The sequence below is a fragment of the Macadamia integrifolia genome, unplaced genomic scaffold (assembly GCF_013358625.1).
Source record: "Macadamia integrifolia cultivar HAES 741 unplaced genomic scaffold, SCU_Mint_v3 scaffold1915, whole genome shotgun sequence".
NCBI lineage: Eukaryota > Viridiplantae > Streptophyta > Magnoliopsida > Proteales > Proteaceae > Macadamia > Macadamia integrifolia.
In genome coordinates this window covers 11,842-32,717 of record NW_024868416.1, presented here as the reverse complement: position 1 = coordinate 32,717, position 20,876 = coordinate 11,842, and the positions used below count along the sequence as shown (strand labels likewise).

At 36.7% G+C, this 20,876-nt stretch overlaps 3 protein-coding genes across 4 annotated transcripts; all 3 read right to left on the bottom strand.

The window, feature by feature from the left end:
• Positions 1-3,582: 3,582 nt before the first annotated feature.
• Positions 3,583-7,477, bottom strand: LOC122065191 (alcohol dehydrogenase-like 3; the record flags this gene model as incomplete). Its single annotated transcript, XM_042629004.1, has 7 exons — positions 3,583-3,803; positions 3,920-4,081; positions 4,606-4,698; positions 5,612-5,673; positions 5,777-5,852; positions 5,965-6,047; positions 7,114-7,477. Coding segments are annotated over 7 exons (951 nt in total), but the record flags the coding sequence as incomplete, so codon positions are not given.
• Positions 7,478-7,991: 514 nt separating this feature from the next.
• Positions 7,992-10,905, bottom strand: LOC122065190 (alcohol dehydrogenase-like 3). Its single transcript, XM_042629003.1, has 5 exons — positions 10,545-10,905; positions 10,303-10,385; positions 10,129-10,204; positions 9,644-10,038; positions 7,992-8,126 (listed from the first exon to the last, which is right to left on the bottom strand). Exons 1-5 carry the CDS (start codon positions 10,888-10,890, stop codon positions 7,992-7,994), a joined length of 1,035 nt encoding a protein of 344 aa, XP_042484937.1. The 5' UTR covers positions 10,891-10,905.
• Positions 10,906-14,865: 3,960 nt separating this feature from the next.
• LOC122065183 (alcohol dehydrogenase-like 4) lies at positions 14,866-19,021 on the bottom strand. Of its 2 annotated transcripts, none has more exons than XM_042628991.1 (10): positions 18,857-19,021; positions 18,629-18,765; positions 18,486-18,535; positions 18,071-18,399; positions 16,910-16,992; positions 16,722-16,797; positions 16,557-16,618; positions 15,547-15,639; positions 15,203-15,364; positions 14,866-15,086 (listed from the first exon to the last, which is right to left on the bottom strand). In XM_042628991.1, the coding sequence occupies exons 1-10, from the start codon at positions 18,930-18,932 to the stop codon at positions 14,976-14,978; spliced, it is 1,179 nt and encodes a 392-aa protein (XP_042484925.1). In that variant the 5' UTR covers positions 18,933-19,021; the 3' UTR covers positions 14,866-14,975. The 2 variants fall into 2 exon arrangements, with proteins under 2 accessions (XP_042484925.1, XP_042484926.1); XM_042628992.1 differs by having other exon boundaries at positions 18,629-18,726.
• Positions 19,022-20,876: the final 1,855 nt, after the last annotated feature.

Sequence of the window (20,876 nt, the reverse complement as noted above, 5' to 3'; positions counted from 1 at the left end):
TGGATAATCGAAAATCTAGATTCAATTCGCATTTGTATTTGTTTAGGGATATCCGTATCTAGCTGGGGGATATCTAGATCTGATCACATCCAATCTGTATTTGATCCATCTGCATCTGTAGTCTCAGGATCACTTATTTAACTGTAATACTATGACTAATGAGATAGACAAATTGACAAAACAAATCATTGAAAATTTCAAAAGGAAGTGTATAGGGCTTTGTGTGTGTGTGTGTGTGAAAGAGGGTGTGCGTGACTCACATGGGAGGGGTATGATAGTATAAGGATGGGCAAATCATTATATTTGAAGATGAAATATTACATAGTTAATCTAGATCATTCCCTAGATATTCATTGGTTAGATTTGTTACATCATTCTTTCATTGGGTAAAACGAATGTTCATGATTACATTTCAATTTCCACACATTGCCAACCCTAACATGCTCTTTCTCCTAATAAAGATCAAAATCACAAAATTGCAGATAGAATCACATGGTCTAACTGATTCATAAAGCTTATCTGGTGGGACCATATGAAGTGGCAATTTCCCTAAATTAAGAGGGAATGATTTTTTTTTGGGTAGCATGGAACAAATTTATACTTGTTTCATTTTGGTAAGCTCCTAGGCAAATTTCATTTGAATACTTTCAATATGATTAACATTTTTAATTATTAGTTTTTAGAATATCATATTAGCACATGATTCAGTTTAATTTATTTTTAAAGTATTCCATGATTATACGATGACAAGAGAATTTCGCTGAAATATTTTATGCCCCAAGAAATACTATCGCGTGGAAAAAAAAAAAAAATTCGCTGGTGCAAATGTTTCTAATGATATGTTTTTTTTCATTTAATTCTAATGATAGTTGTGTACAAAAGCTTTTTCCTTAAAAGAGAAGTTGTATCATGGAAAATATACTAAGTTTTTTTTTTAGTTTTTGTTTCATTTTTTTTTTTTTTTTTAATTTTTTTAAGGCAACAAACTATTAAAAACTTAGGAATATACAAAAGGGGCAGCAATTATACTACTGTTTGCCAGCGTTTCTCCAGCCATCGACACAAAAAAAGACACATGTTTTGACTGAGGTTTTAGCTTATAGGTTACATTGGCCATAGATTTATCTACATTCAAAAAGATGGATGCCGTACTTAAAAGGCCACAAAAATTTTTGTAAGTCCAAAGAGAGTTTGTAAACAATATCTGAATTAGTCCATATTTCACTCAGAGGTAGTCCACGTCCTATTGCTGATTGTACTCCAAGCAAAAGAGCCATGGAGCTTCCTTCAATAGGATTTATTGTCATTAAATAGCCTGTTATTAGTAACGATTTCTCATCTCTATTCAACAAGCTTACTGCCCAACTTGTTAAATCTAGTTGGGGTCTATTAATCACTGCACATATTAAAATATTGCAAGCCTGTATAGATAAACTATGTTGTTACTCGTCAACTACTAACTTAGAATAAGTGTCAAGATATTTGTCCCTATCCAACCTGCACCCTCTTAAGTCTATTACAATGATGGAATTTCATTTGGCATTGCTCATCGTGAAAAGGAAAAATTTTCAACTGGATGGAAATTTGATTTTGGATTTTTATACATATAATTTGAAGGTCACCAACTCACTTGGTAACATAGTTTTAGGTATCAGTATCAGATCGATTGTGACCAACATGGATACATGTCTTTAGCATCAGATAAAACGGTGCTTTTTTTTTTTGTTTTTTTTGTTTTTTGTTTTTTCTTGAATTTGTAGTTGTTTCAGATTGAAGCAATTTGATATATACGTATCAAAATCATATTCGTATCGGCCGTGATTAATATTGAATCTAAATCATGAACTAAAACTATGGCTTGCAAGGGTCCTGGCTAGTTTAAATTAGGTCTTGGGATTAAATCATGTAGCAGGTTTGGAGTATACACCCATACCTTCACCCCCCAAAAAACAAAAGGGTACACACACATTTGTTATTCTGAGTTATCAGTAAATTTACTAAGCTAATGCATCAAACAATAAAAAAAAAGGGCATACTTGGTGCACAAGGTTATCGATCGAGGGGACGAGAACTAAGGGCCCGTTTGATAACTTTTCTGTTGTTTCTGTTTCAAGAAATGACAGAAATAGAAATTTCCGTTTCTGGGAACAGAAACAGAATTTTGGGTGTTTGATAAACCTTGTTTCCGAAAGAAAAGGGGGAGACCTTCTATTCCTTGAAGTTGAACAAATTCTATAAGGGCTATTCAGATTGCAGTGGGATGGAAAAGAAAAGAAGTCGATTCATCAGATCACTCCAGACGAAAGGATTTTTCGTTTTTTCCTGGTAAATCCATTCACCTTAAAACAAATCAGAAATTTCTCCACTGCTGAATGAGCTCAAGAACTCACATTGATCAAAATCCTAAAAGGCTCATGAAAAAATAACAACAGGGTACTTGGGAGAACCAAAAAAGGGGAAGTACAATAAACAACAGAAAACGTTACCTGTACATGAAAACTTCCTCTCTTTCGCCGATCTTCTTCTTGCAGAGGTAGCAAGCCTCAAGAAACCCGCCGACTTTCGAATGGAGTGAGTTCAACTCAGGGTTCTCCACTTTCTATTCCCGAACCGGCGATGAAATTGTAAAAATCCTTTGACAAGGTTGCTCTGGTTTCAGATTCGACAAGTTTTGATATTGTTCTTGCAACCTCATCGTAATGTCGGTCAAACGATCGCGTATTGCAAGGTCTTCAAGCCAGGGAGAGATCGGTTTGTTCAGTCATGTGAGACCGATTGATTCTCCTAAACCTTTTTGGGGAAAGACCGCAACTCCGGTGGCCGTTGGAAGACCAACTCAGAAGTTATCAAGTCGAATGAACGATTAGCGTTCTTAGGTCTCTTCCTCTTCTCTGAAATCAAGTCAAAGCAGAAAATTTGTATATCTAGGGTTTCGTTCTTAGAGATCTGATTGTTTTTGTGCCGACAAGAGAAAGACACCTACCTGAGAATCTGAATGATAAAGAAATGGTGTTGTCGCTTCTGAATTCCCAGAGAGAGAGAATAGAGCAGTTGCTGCAAAGACTTCTCAAAATCTTGATCTGAATTCTGTCTGAAGGAGGTGGCATGGTGGTTCAGAGGGAGGAGGTGAGGGTTCAGGGAGAGGAGGAGGCAGCAGAGGAGGGTTCAACAGGGAAAGGACGAAGGAGAAGGGTCTGTAGTTGCATAGCTCTTCGAATGAACAACATAAATTCCCGTTGGTTCGTTGTTGGTTCGTAGGTCATCGATTTTTTGTGCCCCTTTTTTGTTTCGAGAAACGAGCGAAACAAGTAAAACTTGTTTCGTCATTCATGTTTCTTGAAGCATAAATTGTTATAAATTTCAATTTATGTTTCAAGAAACAAGTGGAACAGAACATTTTTACCAAACGGTATTTATGCCGTTTCTGTGTTTTTGAGAACAAGAAAACACAGAAACACGTTTCTGGTTACGTTATCAAACGGGCCCTAAGTACTCTTACCCCAGAGAATGTTGAGAGGATGTTTTGACCACTTAACCACTAAGTTGTAACTTTCGTACTTTACCATTGGACTAAGCACACTCTATCTGATACATCATACATTACATAAAATAGTACTAGCATGGAAATAGTTGTACAATTACAATGTGAAGATGTAGAGACAAGAAACAGCCATGGCATAGTAAGAGTAAGCTTAAAGCAGCAGGAGGCATCTCAAAGATTTTCCATTGAGGAGCAGTTGAAATGCTTCGTTTATCTTGGTGAAGGGAAGCTCATGAGTTATGAATCCATCTAAGTTCACCACCTGAAGGAAATAAACTCACCACCAACAAATCCCTTTAGTAATGGACAATAATATGTAAAATATTCTTACTAAAAAATGATCAAAATGCTTAGAAAGTATATGATGAAAGTACTGACCCCACGCATGCATTCATCAACAAACCCAGGCAGTTGTGTCTTTCCTTTGAAGTCTCCAAAAACTGATCCGATCAACTTCCTACCATCAAAGAACTCCATTGGATGGAAAGGAAGCATCCTTGGCGAAGGATGAATTCCCAAAATTATCGTCAAACCCCAACCCTGTTACAATTAATTAAGAGTTGCATTCAGAGTAACATTGGATAAAGTAACTTTCATAACATTCATGGGAGGATATTTAATTGAATTTGAATCTGCAATTTGATACCCACCAGATAAACAAATAATCGAATAATTAGATGATGCAGAAAAAACCAATTGCCCACGTGAATAAATATACTTAGGCTCCGTTTGTCATCGTTTTAAAAAAACGTTTTTGGAGTTTTTTTGTTCTATTGGAATGAAAAAACAAAATCTTCTGTTTGGTGCACTTATGGTATGTTTCTGTTTTTTTAGAACAAAAAGTGAAAAAAAAACTGAAAAAACGAGATTTTTCGTCTTCCCAGTTTCGTTCCATTTTACAAAAAAAAATAAAAAATAAAAAAAAAATGTTCCCGATAAAAATTTGAAATTTTGAAACACCATTTTTTTGTTTAAAAACTGCATTTTGACACAGAAACTGAAATTTTCGTTTTTGACACGAAACGACGTTTTTGGAATAGAAACGATACCAAACAGGCTCTTACATCATGTGTAGATAAAAAGGCCTCCCGCAGAACGTCTAGGTTCCCCGCACACTCAAAACTGTAGTCTACTCCTCCAGTCATTTCTAATATTTTCTGCATCAATTAATAAAACAACCACCACAATAAGAAGAAACAATTTTCCAAAAAAAAAAAAAAGGGGTGTCGAAGGTGAGTTAATGATCCCTTTAATATAGCCGCATAGAGGGCTAGACTATAAATGCTCTAAAAATGATCTATCTAATTATATGGCCAATCATGTTTCACATACATCACTTTCTTAAGTGACAAATATGACAATGGACATATTTGGGGGTCGATCATTATGAGTAGACGAGTCACAAGCAAAGTTAGTTGAAACAGGGATAGCAAAAAAACTTTGTTCCATACTACGTGTATAAAACAGTTCAAAATTAGAATGAGACAAGTCAAACAATTTGAGAATGGCGAAAAATGAAAAACAAATGTTATGAATTTTAAACGTTTAGACTTTACAAGATACACAAAAAAGAGGCAAGATATGTTGGGACGAAATGCACACTCATGAAAAAGAAACCAAGCAAACAATCACAATTAACAAGAGGAATTTAACAACATATACATATAAATTACAGAACAATAAGTTTATATAATAATAAATTATTCTTTTTAGGAAATTACTGTTTTCTTTATTAAAAAAGAAGAAGAAAGCAAACGCATTTGAATTTGTATTGTATTTTAGGTCTTCTTTTGTATCATTGAGATCAACTTAAACAACGATAGAAAAAAAAGACAATTAAAACGCATTTAACTAACTATGATCATGAATCATATGACATCCTCATCACCAAGTCAACAAAGAAAAAGAAAATAAAAATAAATACAAAATCATAAATTAAAAATCAGTTTAGCAAGCAACCGACCATTTGGGGTGAAACTAAAATATTCTACAATGAATAAAAAATTTGATCCAAAATCTAGAGGGGGGTGAAGCTGCAAATTTAAAGCTAATAATTAATTATCTCTCTACCTCATGCACTGGTTGGTCGAGATCGTTTGGATTAATGAAATCTGTGACTCCCTTGGATTGACCTGGAGAGAACATGAGACATCATAAGCTAGAGATAATATATAATACAATTAATACAGGAGACATATCAAGTGAAAGGCTCAGATTAGGGTAGTTAATAATTACCTGTGACGTATTTGTTTGGATTAATGTCGATGCCTATTATCTTAGAAGCTCCTCTTGCTCTGGCTCCTTCTGCAACCTGTGAAGATAAGTTTAAATTAACCATAATTAAAGCCGGCTAAGACGGAGAACAAAGGTTTAATAATAAGGTGCAAATTGCTAAGTAAGAGTTTTTGGAGGTTGGAACCTACTGCTAGTCCCACACTGCCCAAGCCAAAGATGGCTATGGTTGAACCTGCTTGCACGTTCGCTGTGTTCCATGCTGCTCCCAACCCTAGGAATCATCAACAACCCAAAATAAAGGATCACTCACCATTAATGGCTACTAGGAATATAAATCGGACCATATAATCCCTTATACGACAGTACTATTAAGAATTTGGTTCAGGTCTTTGTATGAGAATCATTCTCGTATAGTGTTTGATCCACACTTGAAATTCACAAAACTTGTTGTAAGAAAAGAGAGATTGAGAGGAGGATTTCAGGTGTGCATTTATTGTACGAGGACCTGATGGGACTAGATTGGATGTGAATTGATGGATCCATCTTTCTTGGGGCGATGGAAGGCCCAGGCCCAGGCCCAGTTAGTTTTTCCTCATTGTCCTAAGGTTAGAAAAAGTCAGGTATATGACCAATTTTCACTTTCTTTTCACTAAAATTTTCTTTATATTACATACAACCCATGACAATATCAACCCACACCAACCCCTCAATGTGGGTCAACCCTCATATGATTGGGATATGGGAATGTAATAGACCACTATGCTTTTGAATCAATGTCCATGATTGTCTACATTAATCAAGTCCTTTTTAAGGGGCACCACTCTGTTCAAAGGTGCAATTGGTTTCGTTTGAGTATTAGTTCTTTTGATACCACTGATTACAACTTAAGGAAAACTTATCTTTAAAAACTGACTTATAAGATAAAAAATCTTCAAACATATCAACCCACACCAAATCCCATATATCAACATGGGATTGTAACATTTAGATTGAAACTAAATTGCCAAGTGGCTGATGTGGAGATCTATGTGATAGCGCACACAATACTCATTCACTAATTAAATATCCGTTTCAAATATGAAAATGAAATACCTAAAAAATGAGCCAAAAAATTCAGGAGAAAATTTTCCTCCACCGCATCAAAAGGTTCACCACACTATCTTAAGGTTCACAAACCCTTACCCACTCCTCATACCCTTTGTGTGCATCTGAAGCCCCGCAATCAAGGGATACCTGGTACTGTAAACTCGGTCCAAAAATCTATTAACATGCCACGATAAAATGTAATTCTTTGTTATTTTCTGAAACTTATTTTCTTTTGACATTAGAGAGTAAACCTGTAGAAACGCCACAGCTAAGCAAGGTCATCTTCTTGAGAGGAGATTCTGGGTGGATCTTAACAACGCAGGCGGAGTCGAGGACGGTGTACTCGCTGAAAGTGGAAGTGTTAAGGGAGTGGTAGATGGGTTGGCCGTCTCTGCTCGAGAACCTCGACTTCCCGTCATTGATCATCACCTTCTTAAGCGGATTCACACGGAACGTCTCGCACAGGTTCGTCTTCTCTGATTTGCAGTACACGCAGTGTCCACACTCTCCATTGAAGATTGGAATCACATGATCCCCTTCTCTCATATCCAATACCCCTTCTCCCACACTCTCCACAACTCTGTTAGTATCGTCTTCATTATCAGTCACAACATTTTGACATGAATATATAATATTAATATTTTATTGGACATGAATTGGGTTGTGACACCACAAAGAAAGCAACTTCCCGTGATACACCTTATGCAAATGTATGAGGATTGAGGAAACCTTTCAATCTCTTTCATTGACCGAGGTGATGGATGGATGCCCTTTTTTTCTTCCTTCTTAACTATGGAAGTTTCATATCACGTTTTGTTCCTCTTTCCTTCGTGACATAGGAATGCTAAGAAGTTGCTTAGAGCCTTTATTTTTTTTTTGGTAAAGATGTTGCTTAGAGCCTTACAACAAGACTTAAGTAGATACACATCACCTCTCCGCCCATGTGTATATTTTTAGGGAGGGTTCTAAGCAAGAGAGTGCACCAATGAGGTGTGACAAAAAAGTATCGGATGTAGAAGGGTAACGATTTCATGTGAGGAGGCGAGAGATGGATACAAGGGTGCTAGTGTAGTCTGCCTTGGCAACTTAGAGAACCTTTCTCATTCTTCAAGCATCACAAAATTATAAATTAGAAAGAAATTAAAAAGAAAGAAACAAATAGACGCACATCATGAGTAGACGAGAAGGCCTCCTGAAGAACTTCCAAGTTTCCTGAGCACTCAAAGCTGTAATCAACACCTCCTTTAGTCATTTCTTGAATAACCTGCACCACCAGGGGTCCAAGGTAGTATTAGTAGTTTATCAATAACTTAATTTTACATTCTTAAACATGAAAAAAAAAAACAAAACAAAAAAGAAGGAGGACAGAGTGTTGAACACATGGCTTCTTAAGTGTGAGGTGTTGGTCTTTTTCAAATGAGCCAGCCGCCCCACCATTGTTGGTATAATCATTCTCAAGTTGAAGTCAAGCATGGTATTTGGAAAACATGAGTACCCACGCAACCACCACTGCATAGTACATTTATGAGGCTCCCTAATTTGACCTAGTCCATTTGCCATAAAAGGCTACTTACACATCACGACAAGTTAATCAATTATTTTTCAGTGTATATTGACACCTCGTATGCCAAGCCACCGGCAGTCCTATTGTATGGAATGAAGTTGACTGCAGAAGGATTTAATAAGTCATTGTTCTAAAAGAAAATAATTAATCAGATCAAGAGCATTGGCTCTCAAAGTAACCAAGATATCTTAAACCCCATCATAAAGAATAATTAAATTATTAAAAATAAATTAAAAATGTATCTGTAAGAGAATATGAGAAACCCTAGCAGCTTAGAGGTACTTTTCTCTAAGATCTAATATATCACCTTGGTCTACAACCACCTTGCGGTTAAACTGAACTATGAGCACCATTGTGTGTTAGCATACTTTGATCTGGTCCCTAAGGTAACTTCTAAGTTCTACCCAGAAGTTTCTTAGAGCACACAATAAAGAGTGCCGTTGGCTTGTTGAGGCCCATAGCTAGATAGAAATATAGAATCCAAGAAATGAAAAAAAAAAAAAAAATGCATGTTAAGACCGTTGACTGTTAGATCATACCATAATGAATAAAAAATTCATTTAAGGTTAGAGGTAGGCACGTAATGGGTTTTATTAAGCTTTCTTTTTCATAAAGATCCTGTCTCACAAGGCCACCCTCTCACGTAATTAAATATGTAATCAGAACCGGATACACATTAATTAATCAAGATTGCCTTAAATCAATACGTATATAGTGGTGGACATTTTGTTATTAACTAATACTGATCTCATTTTGACTTCCTATATTCTTCACCAAAAAAAAAAAAAAAAAAAAAAAAAAAAAAAAAAAAAAAAAAAAAAAAAAAAACAAAAAAAAAAAATCTCTACAAGGTGGGAATTAAATATTAGAGAAAATCTCAGCAATTCGAAAGAAACAAGATCAAGATCCCCTCCAATTTCCCAAAAGTGCAATTAGGTGTAATTCTCCACTAATCTGGTGACATGTGTGTCTATATTGAAGATTTGGAGAAAGAAAGCTGAGGGCAAATTACCCTAAAACCCAAACTCGATCCAGAATCACCAAATCAAAAATCGAAATGTACATTATTAGTTTGGTTTAAATGAATTACAAATTATTAGTACTAAAACCGAACCAAACTGAATCGAATCAAACCGAATGAAATTTTAATTTTTAAAACTAAAATCAAATAAAAAAAATTTCGAATCAGCGTGATCTTGAAATTGACACCCATGAACACAAGTCAGAAAGTAGGCCCGGCGGTTGTATTCCTGGTTGAGTCCTGAGTCTCCTGCCAAATGTCTTTGGTGGGTACTGGGCCTACTTTGGGCCCCGGACAGGTATGCAGGGAGGAGGTTCAACGTCTCATATTTAATGGAACCACTGCCCCATCCATGAGCATCATCACCCATGAGTCCATACATCATGCCATCACACATGAGACACATCCACAACGCCCAACTCCCACTAATCCACAAGCTCTCCCAAAAAAACAGGTGACCATTACTAAAATGAAGAAAATAAGAGTTGTGGAAGATGTGGGGTGCTTTACTTGCCTCATGCACAGCTTTGTGATCTTTCTCCTTCTGGATATCATTTGGGTTAATGAAATGGGTAATCCCTACTGTTTTACCTACAAACAATCAAGTGACAGCAATCGTTTAGTACATAAAATCACTATTTAACAACTTCATTAAGCATCTATGAACTGTGAAAACTCCACCTTTGATAAATTTGTCTGGATTAATGTCGATGCCTATAATTTGAGAAGCTCCTCTTAACCGTGCTCCTTCTGCTACCTGCGCCCATGAGTACTTGATTAATTAACTCCCCTCATTGTCTGCAACACAAATAGACACACAGAGAGACAGAGATGTTCAGGTCTATTGATGCTTACAGCAAGTCCCACAGCACCCAAACCAAAGATGGCGACGCTTGATCCTTCTTGCACGTTTGCCGTATTCCAAGCAGCTCCAATTCCTTGAACCCAACAAAATTTTGAATTTTTAGAAAAAATTTCCTCAGACCCATATCCATATGTTCATATATAGTATCATTCATATCCCTGATGTGGAAAAATTGGAAAAATTTGGATCTTCCATACAACAAAAAAGTTGACTTGTGTTGCAGATTACATGCCTGTAGAAACGCCACAACTAAGCAAGCTCATCTTCCTTAGAGGAGCTTGGGCATCTATCTTGACAACACAGGCCGAGTCGAGCACGGTGTACTCCACAAAGGTGGAGGTGTTGAGGAAATGGTAAATGGGCTTCTGACCATCACGCGTCCAGAACCTTGTCTTCCCATCGTTAACCATGACGGATTTCATTGGATTCACCCTGAACTTCCTGCAGAGGTTAGTTTTCTCACACTTACAATAGGCACAGTCACCGCATTCTCCATTGAAGATTGGAACCACTTTGTCACCTTCTCTCATGTCCGACACTCCTTCTCCCACGCTCTCAACGATCCTGCCCATATACATATCTAGGCAATTTCACTCACATTCAGAAATTGATAACATAAGAAGAAGCTTCTACATTTGATGGTTACCCTGCAGCTTCATGGCCTAGAATTCGAGGATACACTTGTTGGGCCTCGTTCTTCAATTACAATCAAAACATAGAATTAATTCATCAAAACAGCATTTTTATTCTCAATATTAAGAAATTGAATGTGTTAGGTCAAACACCAAGAAACACGAATAATAAAGAGACAATAGATCCATACGACACAGAGATTTAACGACGTTCACACACCAGGGTGGTGTGCTATGTCCTCGGGCGAAGAAGAAGATGATTCACTATGCAGAAGAGATATTACACCCTAGCAGCAGCGAGGAAAAAACTCGCTCTGAAACCCTAGAATACAATGACTTTCTCAACAAGCAACAGTACATTATATATACTCCAAAATCGTGGGTCGACCCATCGGGTTGCGATCGATTCAATCGAACCATACCGTGGGGGCTACGCCCCCGCACCCCCATACAAGATCAGTGATGGGCTCTGGGCTTGGGCCTATCGGCCCAACCCCTCTGCTTCCATCACAGATCTCAGAAAAATTCCCATTTGGATTGCCACCAAAATATGTCGGATCGGGTCAATCTTTAAAATGGGTCAAGAATTCAAGACAAACTTAACAGAATGTGATACTGAAATGGGGGGGGGGTTTTCCTTTGCATTCTTATCTCTCCTTTCCAAGCACTGAGATCTGTGTGGCAAATCGAGGTGTAAAGGACCTTCATTCTGACCTCCATTATCTGGGGAGGATGAACTTGTACTTCTTCTATGGAAATTGGTTGTCCTGGACCCCAAACAACAGCAGCTTCAAGGTGCAAACCAGAACTTTTAGTCTCTTTTATTAGAAGGAGAAGAAGAAGGGAGAGTCGATGGTTGTCATATACCTTTGCAAGTGATGACCTTCCCTTTCGTCTCAGCAGAGTTGCCCATCTCTCTCTTTTCCAATTACCCTCACTCAGAGCTTGTTTTGGCTACTCAGGTTGTAGTAATACTATATATTTATACTAACAGATCGTTCAATTGTGGTTCCTAAATAGATTAAATTACATAAAATTCCACTCACATGTGCCTCTATTCTTTATTTCCTTCCATGGATTAGAACAGAGAAATTGATAAAGCTCTGGAGTTATTAAAGAAACAATAAATGCACCTATCAGAATGCATCAAAACAGGGTACGTACATCAATGGCTAAACAGAATGGAGCCGACGGTAGAGCCACGAAACGTTTCGTGTCTTTCTTTTTCTTCTGGGGAAGGGGAGGGTTAATAACTTAATATGCCACCGCCGCAAAACGACGTGGCTTGTTACTTGCAAGGAATTCTGAACATTGTCTCCCTTTGACTCTTTCTTCTTCCTCTTCTTGTGGTTGATCTTGTTTTCTGTTAATGGTGACAAAAGAATTGCATTATATGGGTTAAAATTTTATAATAACCAAATTCGGGTAGATATTTAATTAATAATAAAATAATTAATGACTTAAGAAGGTTTTTGAAGATAGGTTTTAGAGTGAACACATCGTATGAGAATGTTCTCGTACATTCTTGATTTATGGATATAGAATCTATTAAATGAAGAGAGAGAAAATTAATTTTATATTCACGGATTAGGACCGTTTTCATACATTTTCGTACGTGAACCTGATCCGCTCTCGACTTTAGAGAATGGGAAAATGATAAGATAACTGAGAGATGTGGATTAAGAATGAATCGTATCTATCGAGAAAAAAGATCGAGGTTACAGAAATATGAGATATAAATGGATAATCGAAAATCTAGATTCAATTCGCATTTGTATTTGTTTAGGGATATCCGTATCTAGCTGGGGGATATCTAGATCTGATCACATCCAATCTGTATTTGATCCATCTGCATCTGTAGTCTCAGGATCACTTATTTAACTGTAATACTATGACTAATGAGATAGACAAATTGACAAAACAAATCATTGAAAATTTCAAAAGGAAGTGTATAGGGCTTTGTGTGTGTGTGTGTGTGAAAGAGGGTGTGCGTGACTCACATGGGAGGGGTATGATAGTATAAGGATGGGCAAATCATTATATTTGAAGATGAAATATTACATAGTTAATCTAGATCATTCCCTAGATATTCATTGGTTAGATTTGTTACATCATTCTTTCATTGGGTAAAACGAATGTTCATGATTACATTTCAATTTCCACACATTGCCAACCCTAACATGCTCTTTCTCCTAATAAAGATCAAAATCACAAAATTGCAGATAGAATCACATGGTCTAACTGATTCATAAAGCTTATCTGGTGGGACCATATGAAGTGGCAATTTCCCTAAATTAAGAGGGAATGATTTTTTTTTGGGTAGCATGGAACAAATTTATACTTGTTTCATTTTGGTAAGCTCCTAGGCAAATTTCATTTGAATACTTTCAATATGATTAACATTTTTAATTATTAGTTTTTAGAATATCATATTAGCACATGATTCAGTTTAATTTATTTTTAAAGTATTCCATGATTATACGATGACAAGAGAATTTCGCTGAAATATTTTATGCCCCAAGAAATACTATCGCGTGGAAAAAAGAAAAAAAAAAAAATTCGCTGGTGCAAATGTTTCTAATGATATGTTTTTTTCATTTAATAGAATGTTTCTAATGATAGTTGTGTACAAAAGCTTTTTCCTTAAAAGAGAAGTTGTATCATGGAAAATAAACTAAGTTTTTTTTTTAGTTTTTGTTTCTTTTTTTTTTTATTTTTTTTTTATTTTTAAGGCAACAAACTATTAAAAACTTAGGAATATACAAAAGGGGCAGCAATTATACTACTGTTTGTCAGCGTTTCTCCAACCATCAACGCAAAAAAAGACACATGTTTTGACTGAGGTTTTAGCCTATAGGTTACATTGGCCATAGATTTATATACATTCAAAAAGATGGATGCCGTACTTAAAGGCCACAAAAATTTTTGTAAGTCCAAAGAGAGTTTGTAAACAACATCTGAATTAGTCCATATTTCACTCAGAGGTAGTCCACGTCCTATTGCTGATTGTACTCCAAGCAAAAGAGCCATGGAGCTTCCTTCAATAGGATTTATTGTCATTAAATAGCCTGTTATTAGTAACGATTTCTCATCTCCATTCAACAAGCCTACTGCCCAACTTGTTAAATCTAGTTGGGGTCTATTAATCACTGCACATATTAAAATATTGCAAGCCTGTATAGATAAACTATGTTGTTACTCGTCAACTACTAGCTTAGAATAAGTGTCAAGATATTTCTCCTTATCCAACCTACACCCTCTTAAGTCTATTACAATGATGGAATTTCATTTGGCATTGCTCATCGTGAAAAGGAAATTTTTTCAACTGGATGGAAATTTGATTTTGGATTTTTATATATATAATTTGAAGGTCACCAACTCACTTGGTAACATAGTTTTAGGTATCAGTATCAGATCGATTGTGACCAACATGGATACATGTCTTTAGCATCAGATAAAACGGTGCTTTTTTTTTTTGTTTTTTTTGTTTTTTGTTTTTTCTTGAATTTGTAGTTGTTTCAGATTGAAGCAATTTGATATATACGTATCAAAATCATATTCGTATCGGCCGTGATTAATATTGAATCTAAATCATGAACTAAAACTATGGCTTGCAAGGGTCCTGGCTAGTTTAAATTAGGTCTTGGGATTAAATCATGCAGCAGGTTTGGAGTATACACCCATACCTTCACCCCCAAAAAAACAAAAGGGTACACACACATTTGATATTCTGAGTTATCAGTAAATTTACTAAGCTAATGCATCAAACAATAAAAAAAAAGGGCATACTTGGTGCACAAGGTTATCGATCGAGGGGACGAGAACTAAGTAGTCTTACCCCAGAGAATGTTGAGAGGATGTTTCGACCACTTAACCACTAAGATGTAACTTTCGTACTTTACCATTGGACTAAGCACACTCTATCTGATACATCATACATTACATAAAATAGTACAGGCATGGAAATAGTTGTACAATTACAATGTGAAGATGTAGAGATAAGATACAGCCATGGCATAGTAAGAGTAAGCTTAAAGCAGCAGGAGGCATCTCAAAGATTTTCCATCGAGGAGCAGTTGAAATGCTTCGTTTATCTTGGTGAAGGGAAGCTCATGAGTTATGAATCCATCTAAGTTCACCACCTGAAGGAAATAAACTCACCACCAACAAATCCCTTTAGTAATGGACAATAATATGTAAAATATTCTTACTAAAAATTGATCAAAATGCTTGGAAAGTATATGATGAAAGTACTGACCCCACGCATGCATTCATCAACAAACCCAGGCAGTTGTGTCTTTCCTTTGAAGTCTCCAAAAACTGATCCGATCAACTTCCTACCATCAAAGAACTCCATTGGATGGAAAGGAAGCATCCTTGGCGAAGGATGAATTCCCAAAATTATCGTCAAACCCCAACCCTGTTACAATTAATTAAGAGTTGCATTCAGAGTAACATCGGATAAACTAACTTTCATAACATTCATGGGAGGGTATTTAATTGAATTTGAATCTGAAATTTGATACCCACCAGATAAACAACTAATCGAATAATTAGATGACGCAGAAAAAACCAATTACCCACGTGAATAAATGTACTTACATCATGTGTAGATAAAAAGGCCTCCCGCAGAACGTCTAGGTTCCCCGCACACTCAAAACTGTAGTCTACTCCTCCAGTCATTTCTAATATTTTCTGCATCAATTAATAAAACAACCACCACAATAAGAAGAAACAATTTTCCAAAAAAAAAAAAAAAAAGGGGTGTCGATGGTGAGTTAATGATCCCTTTAATATAGCCACATAGAGGGCTAGACTATAAATGCTCTAAAAATGATCTATCTAATTATATGGCCAATCATGTTTCACATACATCACTTTCTTAAGTGACAAATATGACAATGGACATATTTGGGGGTCGATCATTATGAGTAGACTAGTCACAAGCAAAGTTAGTTGAAACAGGGATAGCAAAAAAACTTTGTTCCATACTACGTGTATAAAGCAGTTCAAAATTAGAACGAGACAAGTCAAACAATTTGAGAATGGCGAAAATTGAAAAACAAATGTTATGAATTTTAAACGTTTAGACTTTACAAGATACACAAAAAAGAGGCAAGATATGTTGGGACGAAATGCACACTCATGAAAAAGAAACCAAGCAAACAATCGCAATTAACAAGAGGAATTTAACAACATATACATATAAATTATGGAACAATAAGTTTATATAATAATAAATTATTCTTTTTAGGAAAATACTGTTTTCTTTATTAAAAAAGAAGAAGAAAGCAAACGCATTTGAATTTGTATTGTATCTTAGGTCTTCTTTTGTGTCATTGAGATCAACTTAAAAAACGATAGAAAAAAAAGACAATTATAACGCATTTTAACTAACTATGATCATGAATCATATGACATCCTCATCAACATGTCAACCAAGAAAAAAAAAATAAAAATAAATACAAAATCATAAATTAAAAATCAGTTTAGCAAGCAACCGACCATTTGGGGTGAAGCTAAAATATCCTACAATAAATAAAAAATTTGATCCAAAATCTAGAGGGGGGTGAAGCTGCAAATTTAAAGCTAACAATTAATTATCTCTCTACCTCATGCACTGGTTGGTCGAGATCGTTTGGATTAATGAAATCTGTGACTCCCATGGATTGAGCTGGAGAGAACATGAGACATTATAAGCTAGAGATAATATATAATACAATTAATGCAGGAGACATATCAAGTGAAAGGCTCAGATTAGGGTAGTTAATAATTACCTGTGACGTATTTGTTTGGATTAATGTCGATGCCTATTATCTTAGAAGCTCCTCTTGCTCTGGCTCCTTCTGCAACCTGTGAAGATAAGTTTAAATTAACCATAATTAAAGCCGACTAAGACGGAGAACAGAGGTTTAATAATAAGGTGCAAATTGCTAAGTAAGAGTTTTTGGAGGTTGGAACCTACTGCTAGTCCCACACTGCCCAAGCCAAAGATGGCTATGGTTGAACCTGCTTGCACGTTCGCTGTGTTCCATGCTGCTCCCAACCCTAGGAACCATCAACAACCCAAAATAAAGGATCACTCACCATTAATGGCTACTAGGAATATAAATCAGACCATATAATCCCTTATACGACAGTACTATTAAGAGTTTGGTTTAGGTCCTTGTACGAGAATCATTCTTGTATAGTGTTTGATCCACACTTGAAAGTCACTTAATATGAAAACTTGTTGTAAGAAGAGAGAGATTGAGGGGAGGATTTCAGGTGTGCACTTATCGTACGAGGACCTGATGGGACTAGTTTGGATGTGAATTGTTGGATCCATCTTTCTTGGGGCGATGGAAGGCCCAGGCCCATTTAGTTTTTCCTCATTGTCCTAGGGATAGAAAAAGTCAGGTATATGACCAATTTTCACTTTCTTTTCACTAAAATTTTCTTTATATTACATACAACCCATGACAATATCAACCCACACCAACCCCTCAATGTGGGTCAACCCTCATATGATTGGGATATGGGAATGTAATAGACCACCATGCTTCTGAATCAATGTCCATGACTGTCTACACTGAATCAAGTCATTTTTAAGGGGCACCACTCTATTTAAAGGTGCAATTGGTTTCGTTTGAGTATTAGTTTTTCTGATACCATTGATTACAACTTGAGGAAAACTTATCTTTAAAAACTGGCTTATAAGATAAAAAATCCTCAAACATATCAACCCACACCAAATCCCATATATCAACATGGGATTGTAACATTTAGATTGAAACTAAATTGCCAAGTGGCTGATATGGAGATCTATGTGATAGCCCACACAATACTCATTCACTAATTAAATATCTGTTTCAAATATGAAAATGAAATACCTAAAAAATGAGCCTATAATCACCAAAAATTCTGGAGAAAATTTTCCTCCACCTTATCAAAAGGTTCACCACTCTATCTTAAGGTTCACAAATCCTTACCCACTCCTCATACCCTTTGTGTGCATCTGAAGCCCCGCAATCAAGGGATACCTGGTACCGTAAACTCGGTCCAAAAATCTATTAACATGCCACGATAAAATGTAATTCTTTGTTATTTTCTGAAACTTATTTTCTTTTGACATTAGAGAGTAAACCTGTAGAAACGCCACAGCTAAGCAAGGTCATCGTCTTGAGAGGAGCCTCCGGGTGGATCTTAACAACGCAGGCGGAGTCGAGGACGGTGTACTCGCTGAAAGTGGAAGTGTTAAGGAAGTGGTAGATGGGTTGGCCGTCTCTGCTCGAGAACCTCGACTTCCCGTCATTGATCATCACCTTCTTAAGCGGATTCACACGGAACGTCTCGCACAGGTTCGTCTTCTCTGATTTGCAGTACACGCAGTGTCCACACTCTCCACTGAAGATTGGAATGACATGATCCCCTTCTCTCATATCCAATACCCCTTCTCCCACACTCTCCACAACTCTGTTAGTATCGTCTTCATTATCAGTCACAACATTTTGAAATGAATATATAATATTGCATACCACATATTCGATGAAATGTCTTACCCGGCAGCTTCGTGGCCAAGGATTCGAGGATAGGCTCGATGCGCCTCGTTCTTCATTGTTGTTGTTAAACAATGAACAAGAACTGATGGGTTAGTGATTAATTTCGTTATTATTAACTTCAGTAACTAAAATGATTCAAATACCTCGCCTTTCCAAGCGCTGAGATCGGTATGACAGACTGAAGTGAAGAGGATCTTAATCCGAACCTCCATCTTTTGAGGAGGATCGACTTGCACTTCTTCTATTACAAATGGCTCTCCCGGCCCCCAAACAATTGCAGCTTCATCACACAAGTTGATACAAGTAAAAGAATGCAAAACAGAGGAGATAAACATTAGTGTGGAAAGAACTGCTGTGTTCTTAGTTCTTACCTTTACTAGTAATGATCTTCCCGGGTGTCTGAAACGAAGTAAGGCCATTAGAAGTTTCATCGAACAAGCTTCCCATCTTTCTCTGCTTTGTGCTCTCTGCTTTGCTAAGCTTTGTAGTTGTATTTATATCGACTCAGTTCATAGGGTGATGGAAGTAATAATCTACTCTCCTATATTGGGCATTTCAATAAAGGACAGCAGATTGGAAGAAGCCAAGGTCTTGTGATAAGTCGACAAAGTAGAAGATGAGGTAATTCCATTAAAAGGGGTTGATGGTTTCACAAATTGCATCACCATTGACGCAAGTTGGGGTCTTGGGGTTTGCCTATCAAGGTGGATATGCATTTGCGTCCCCACTCAAAGTTGTCCACTAGCCCCCGTCTCTGCAATAAATGCCTCAGTGCAGTTGTCTAGCTCGTTCCGGTCAATATTTGCTGTCAAACTTGTTAAGTTTGTCTCGAATTCTTGACCCGTTTTGAAGATTGATCCGATCCGACATATTTTGGTGGCGATTCGAATAAGAATTTTTCTGAGATCTGTGATGGAAGCAGAGGAGTTGGGCCGATAGGCCCAAGCCCGGAGCCCATCATTGATCTCGTATGGGGGTGCGGGGGTTATGCCCCCACGGTATGGTTCGATTGGATCGACCGCGACCCGATGGGTTGACCCACGATTTTGAAGTATAATGTACTGTTGCTTGTTGAGAAAGTCATTATATTCTGGGGTTTCAGGGCAAGTTTTTCCTCACCGCTGCTAAGGTGTAATATCTCCTCTGCATAGTGAATCATCTTCTTCTTCGCCCGAGGACGTAGCACACCACCCTGATGTGTGTGAACCTCGTTAAATCTCTGTGTCGTACGGATCTATTATTTTTTTTATTATTCATGTTTCTTGGTGTTTGATCTAACAAAACTTGTCATTATCATGGGTCTGGAGTTATTGCTGGGGTTATGGTTTATGGATGTGGAATATTATCATAATAGAACCAGCGGCAACATCAAAGATACCCACTAGCTAGATATATAGGTCCCTTGTCAATTTCAATCCATTGTCTTAGACTTAGACCTGAATCAATGGAGTCTTCTTACCCAAAAAAACATAAAAAAATAAAATGGAGTCTTTCTTGACCCGAACCAGTGGGTCTTTTAGTTCAGTCAATGGTTTGATCTAATAAATGCCGTGAACTCGTCGCTCAGGATATAACCCACACCCCACGCCCACGGACGGTAGAATTTAACAATAAGAAGTCCCTGTTGATTTGTATTAATCAGGCATTGATATCGGTCATAGTCAATATCATTATGAATCAGTTGATCAATGATTCGATATTGATACTTAAAACCATGGTGGATCTCTACATTTGGTTGTCGTCAGTCAGTCTCTTGAGAGTTGGGACCAACCAATGAATAAGAAACTATAAGTACTAAAAGTCTGATTCCCAAAATAACCATAAGCAATAACTCTCCATAGGAGCACGATCTTGTTCTAAAGCTAAGTTCCGTGGCAGGAATAGCCTTCCTTTCCAATAAATAGAAGCACAACATTAAAGCACCGTTTGATAATGTTTCTACTGTTTTTGTGTTTAGAAACAACAGAAACGGATTTTTATGTTTTCGAAAACAAAAATGAATTTTTTGATGTTTGATAAATCGGTTTCTAGAAATGTCTTTTATAGAAATAATGCCACTAAAAAACCTAATATCATCGGATGCCCAAAAAGAAGAGAGGGTTCGGTTATCTCTTTTTAGGTTTAAATAGTTGAGAGATTTATCGGGTACAACCACCTTTGTTTTTTTTTTTTTTTTGTCCTCTCAAACTCGTTTCTAGAAACGACTTTTGTCTTTCTAGAATTGTAAATAGACATAAATTTTGATTTATGTTTCTAGAAACGGGTGAAACAGAATAACTTTATCAAACGCATTTTATGTTATTTCTTCGTTTCTAGGAACAAGAAAACGCAGAAATGGAACGTTGTCAAACGATGCCTAAGGATTCGCATTTTTCCACTCCTTTGATAGCC

What these genes read in the sequence shown, in the direction of transcription:
- LOC122065190 (XM_042629003.1), bottom strand. Translation starts at nt 10,890, where the DNA reads ATGTATATGGGCAGGATCGTTGAGAGCGTGGGAGAAGGAGTGTCGGAC. An exon ending in TAGTTGTGGCGTTTCTACAG is followed by an intron (nt 10,386 to 10,544) that starts GCATGTAATCTG and finishes GTTGGGTTCAAG; the next exon opens with GAATTGGAGCTGCTTGGAAT. An exon ending in TGGGTGCTGTGGGACTTGCT is followed by an intron (nt 10,205 to 10,302) that starts GTAAGCATCAAT and finishes TCATGGGCGCAG; the next exon opens with GTAGCAGAAGGAGCACGGTT.
- LOC122065183 (XM_042628991.1), bottom strand. Translation starts at nt 18,932, where the DNA reads ATGGGAAGCTTGTTCGATGAAACTTCTAATGGCCTTACTTCGTTTCAG. An exon ending in GAAGATCATTACTAGTAAAG is followed by an intron (nt 18,766 to 18,856) that starts GTAAGAACTAAG and finishes TGTGTGATGAAG; the next exon opens with CTGCAATTGTTTGGGGGCCG. An exon ending in TAGCTGTGGCGTTTCTACAG is followed by an intron (nt 16,993 to 18,070) that starts GTTTACTCTCTA and finishes GATGGTTCCTAG; the next exon opens with GGTTGGGAGCAGCATGGAAC.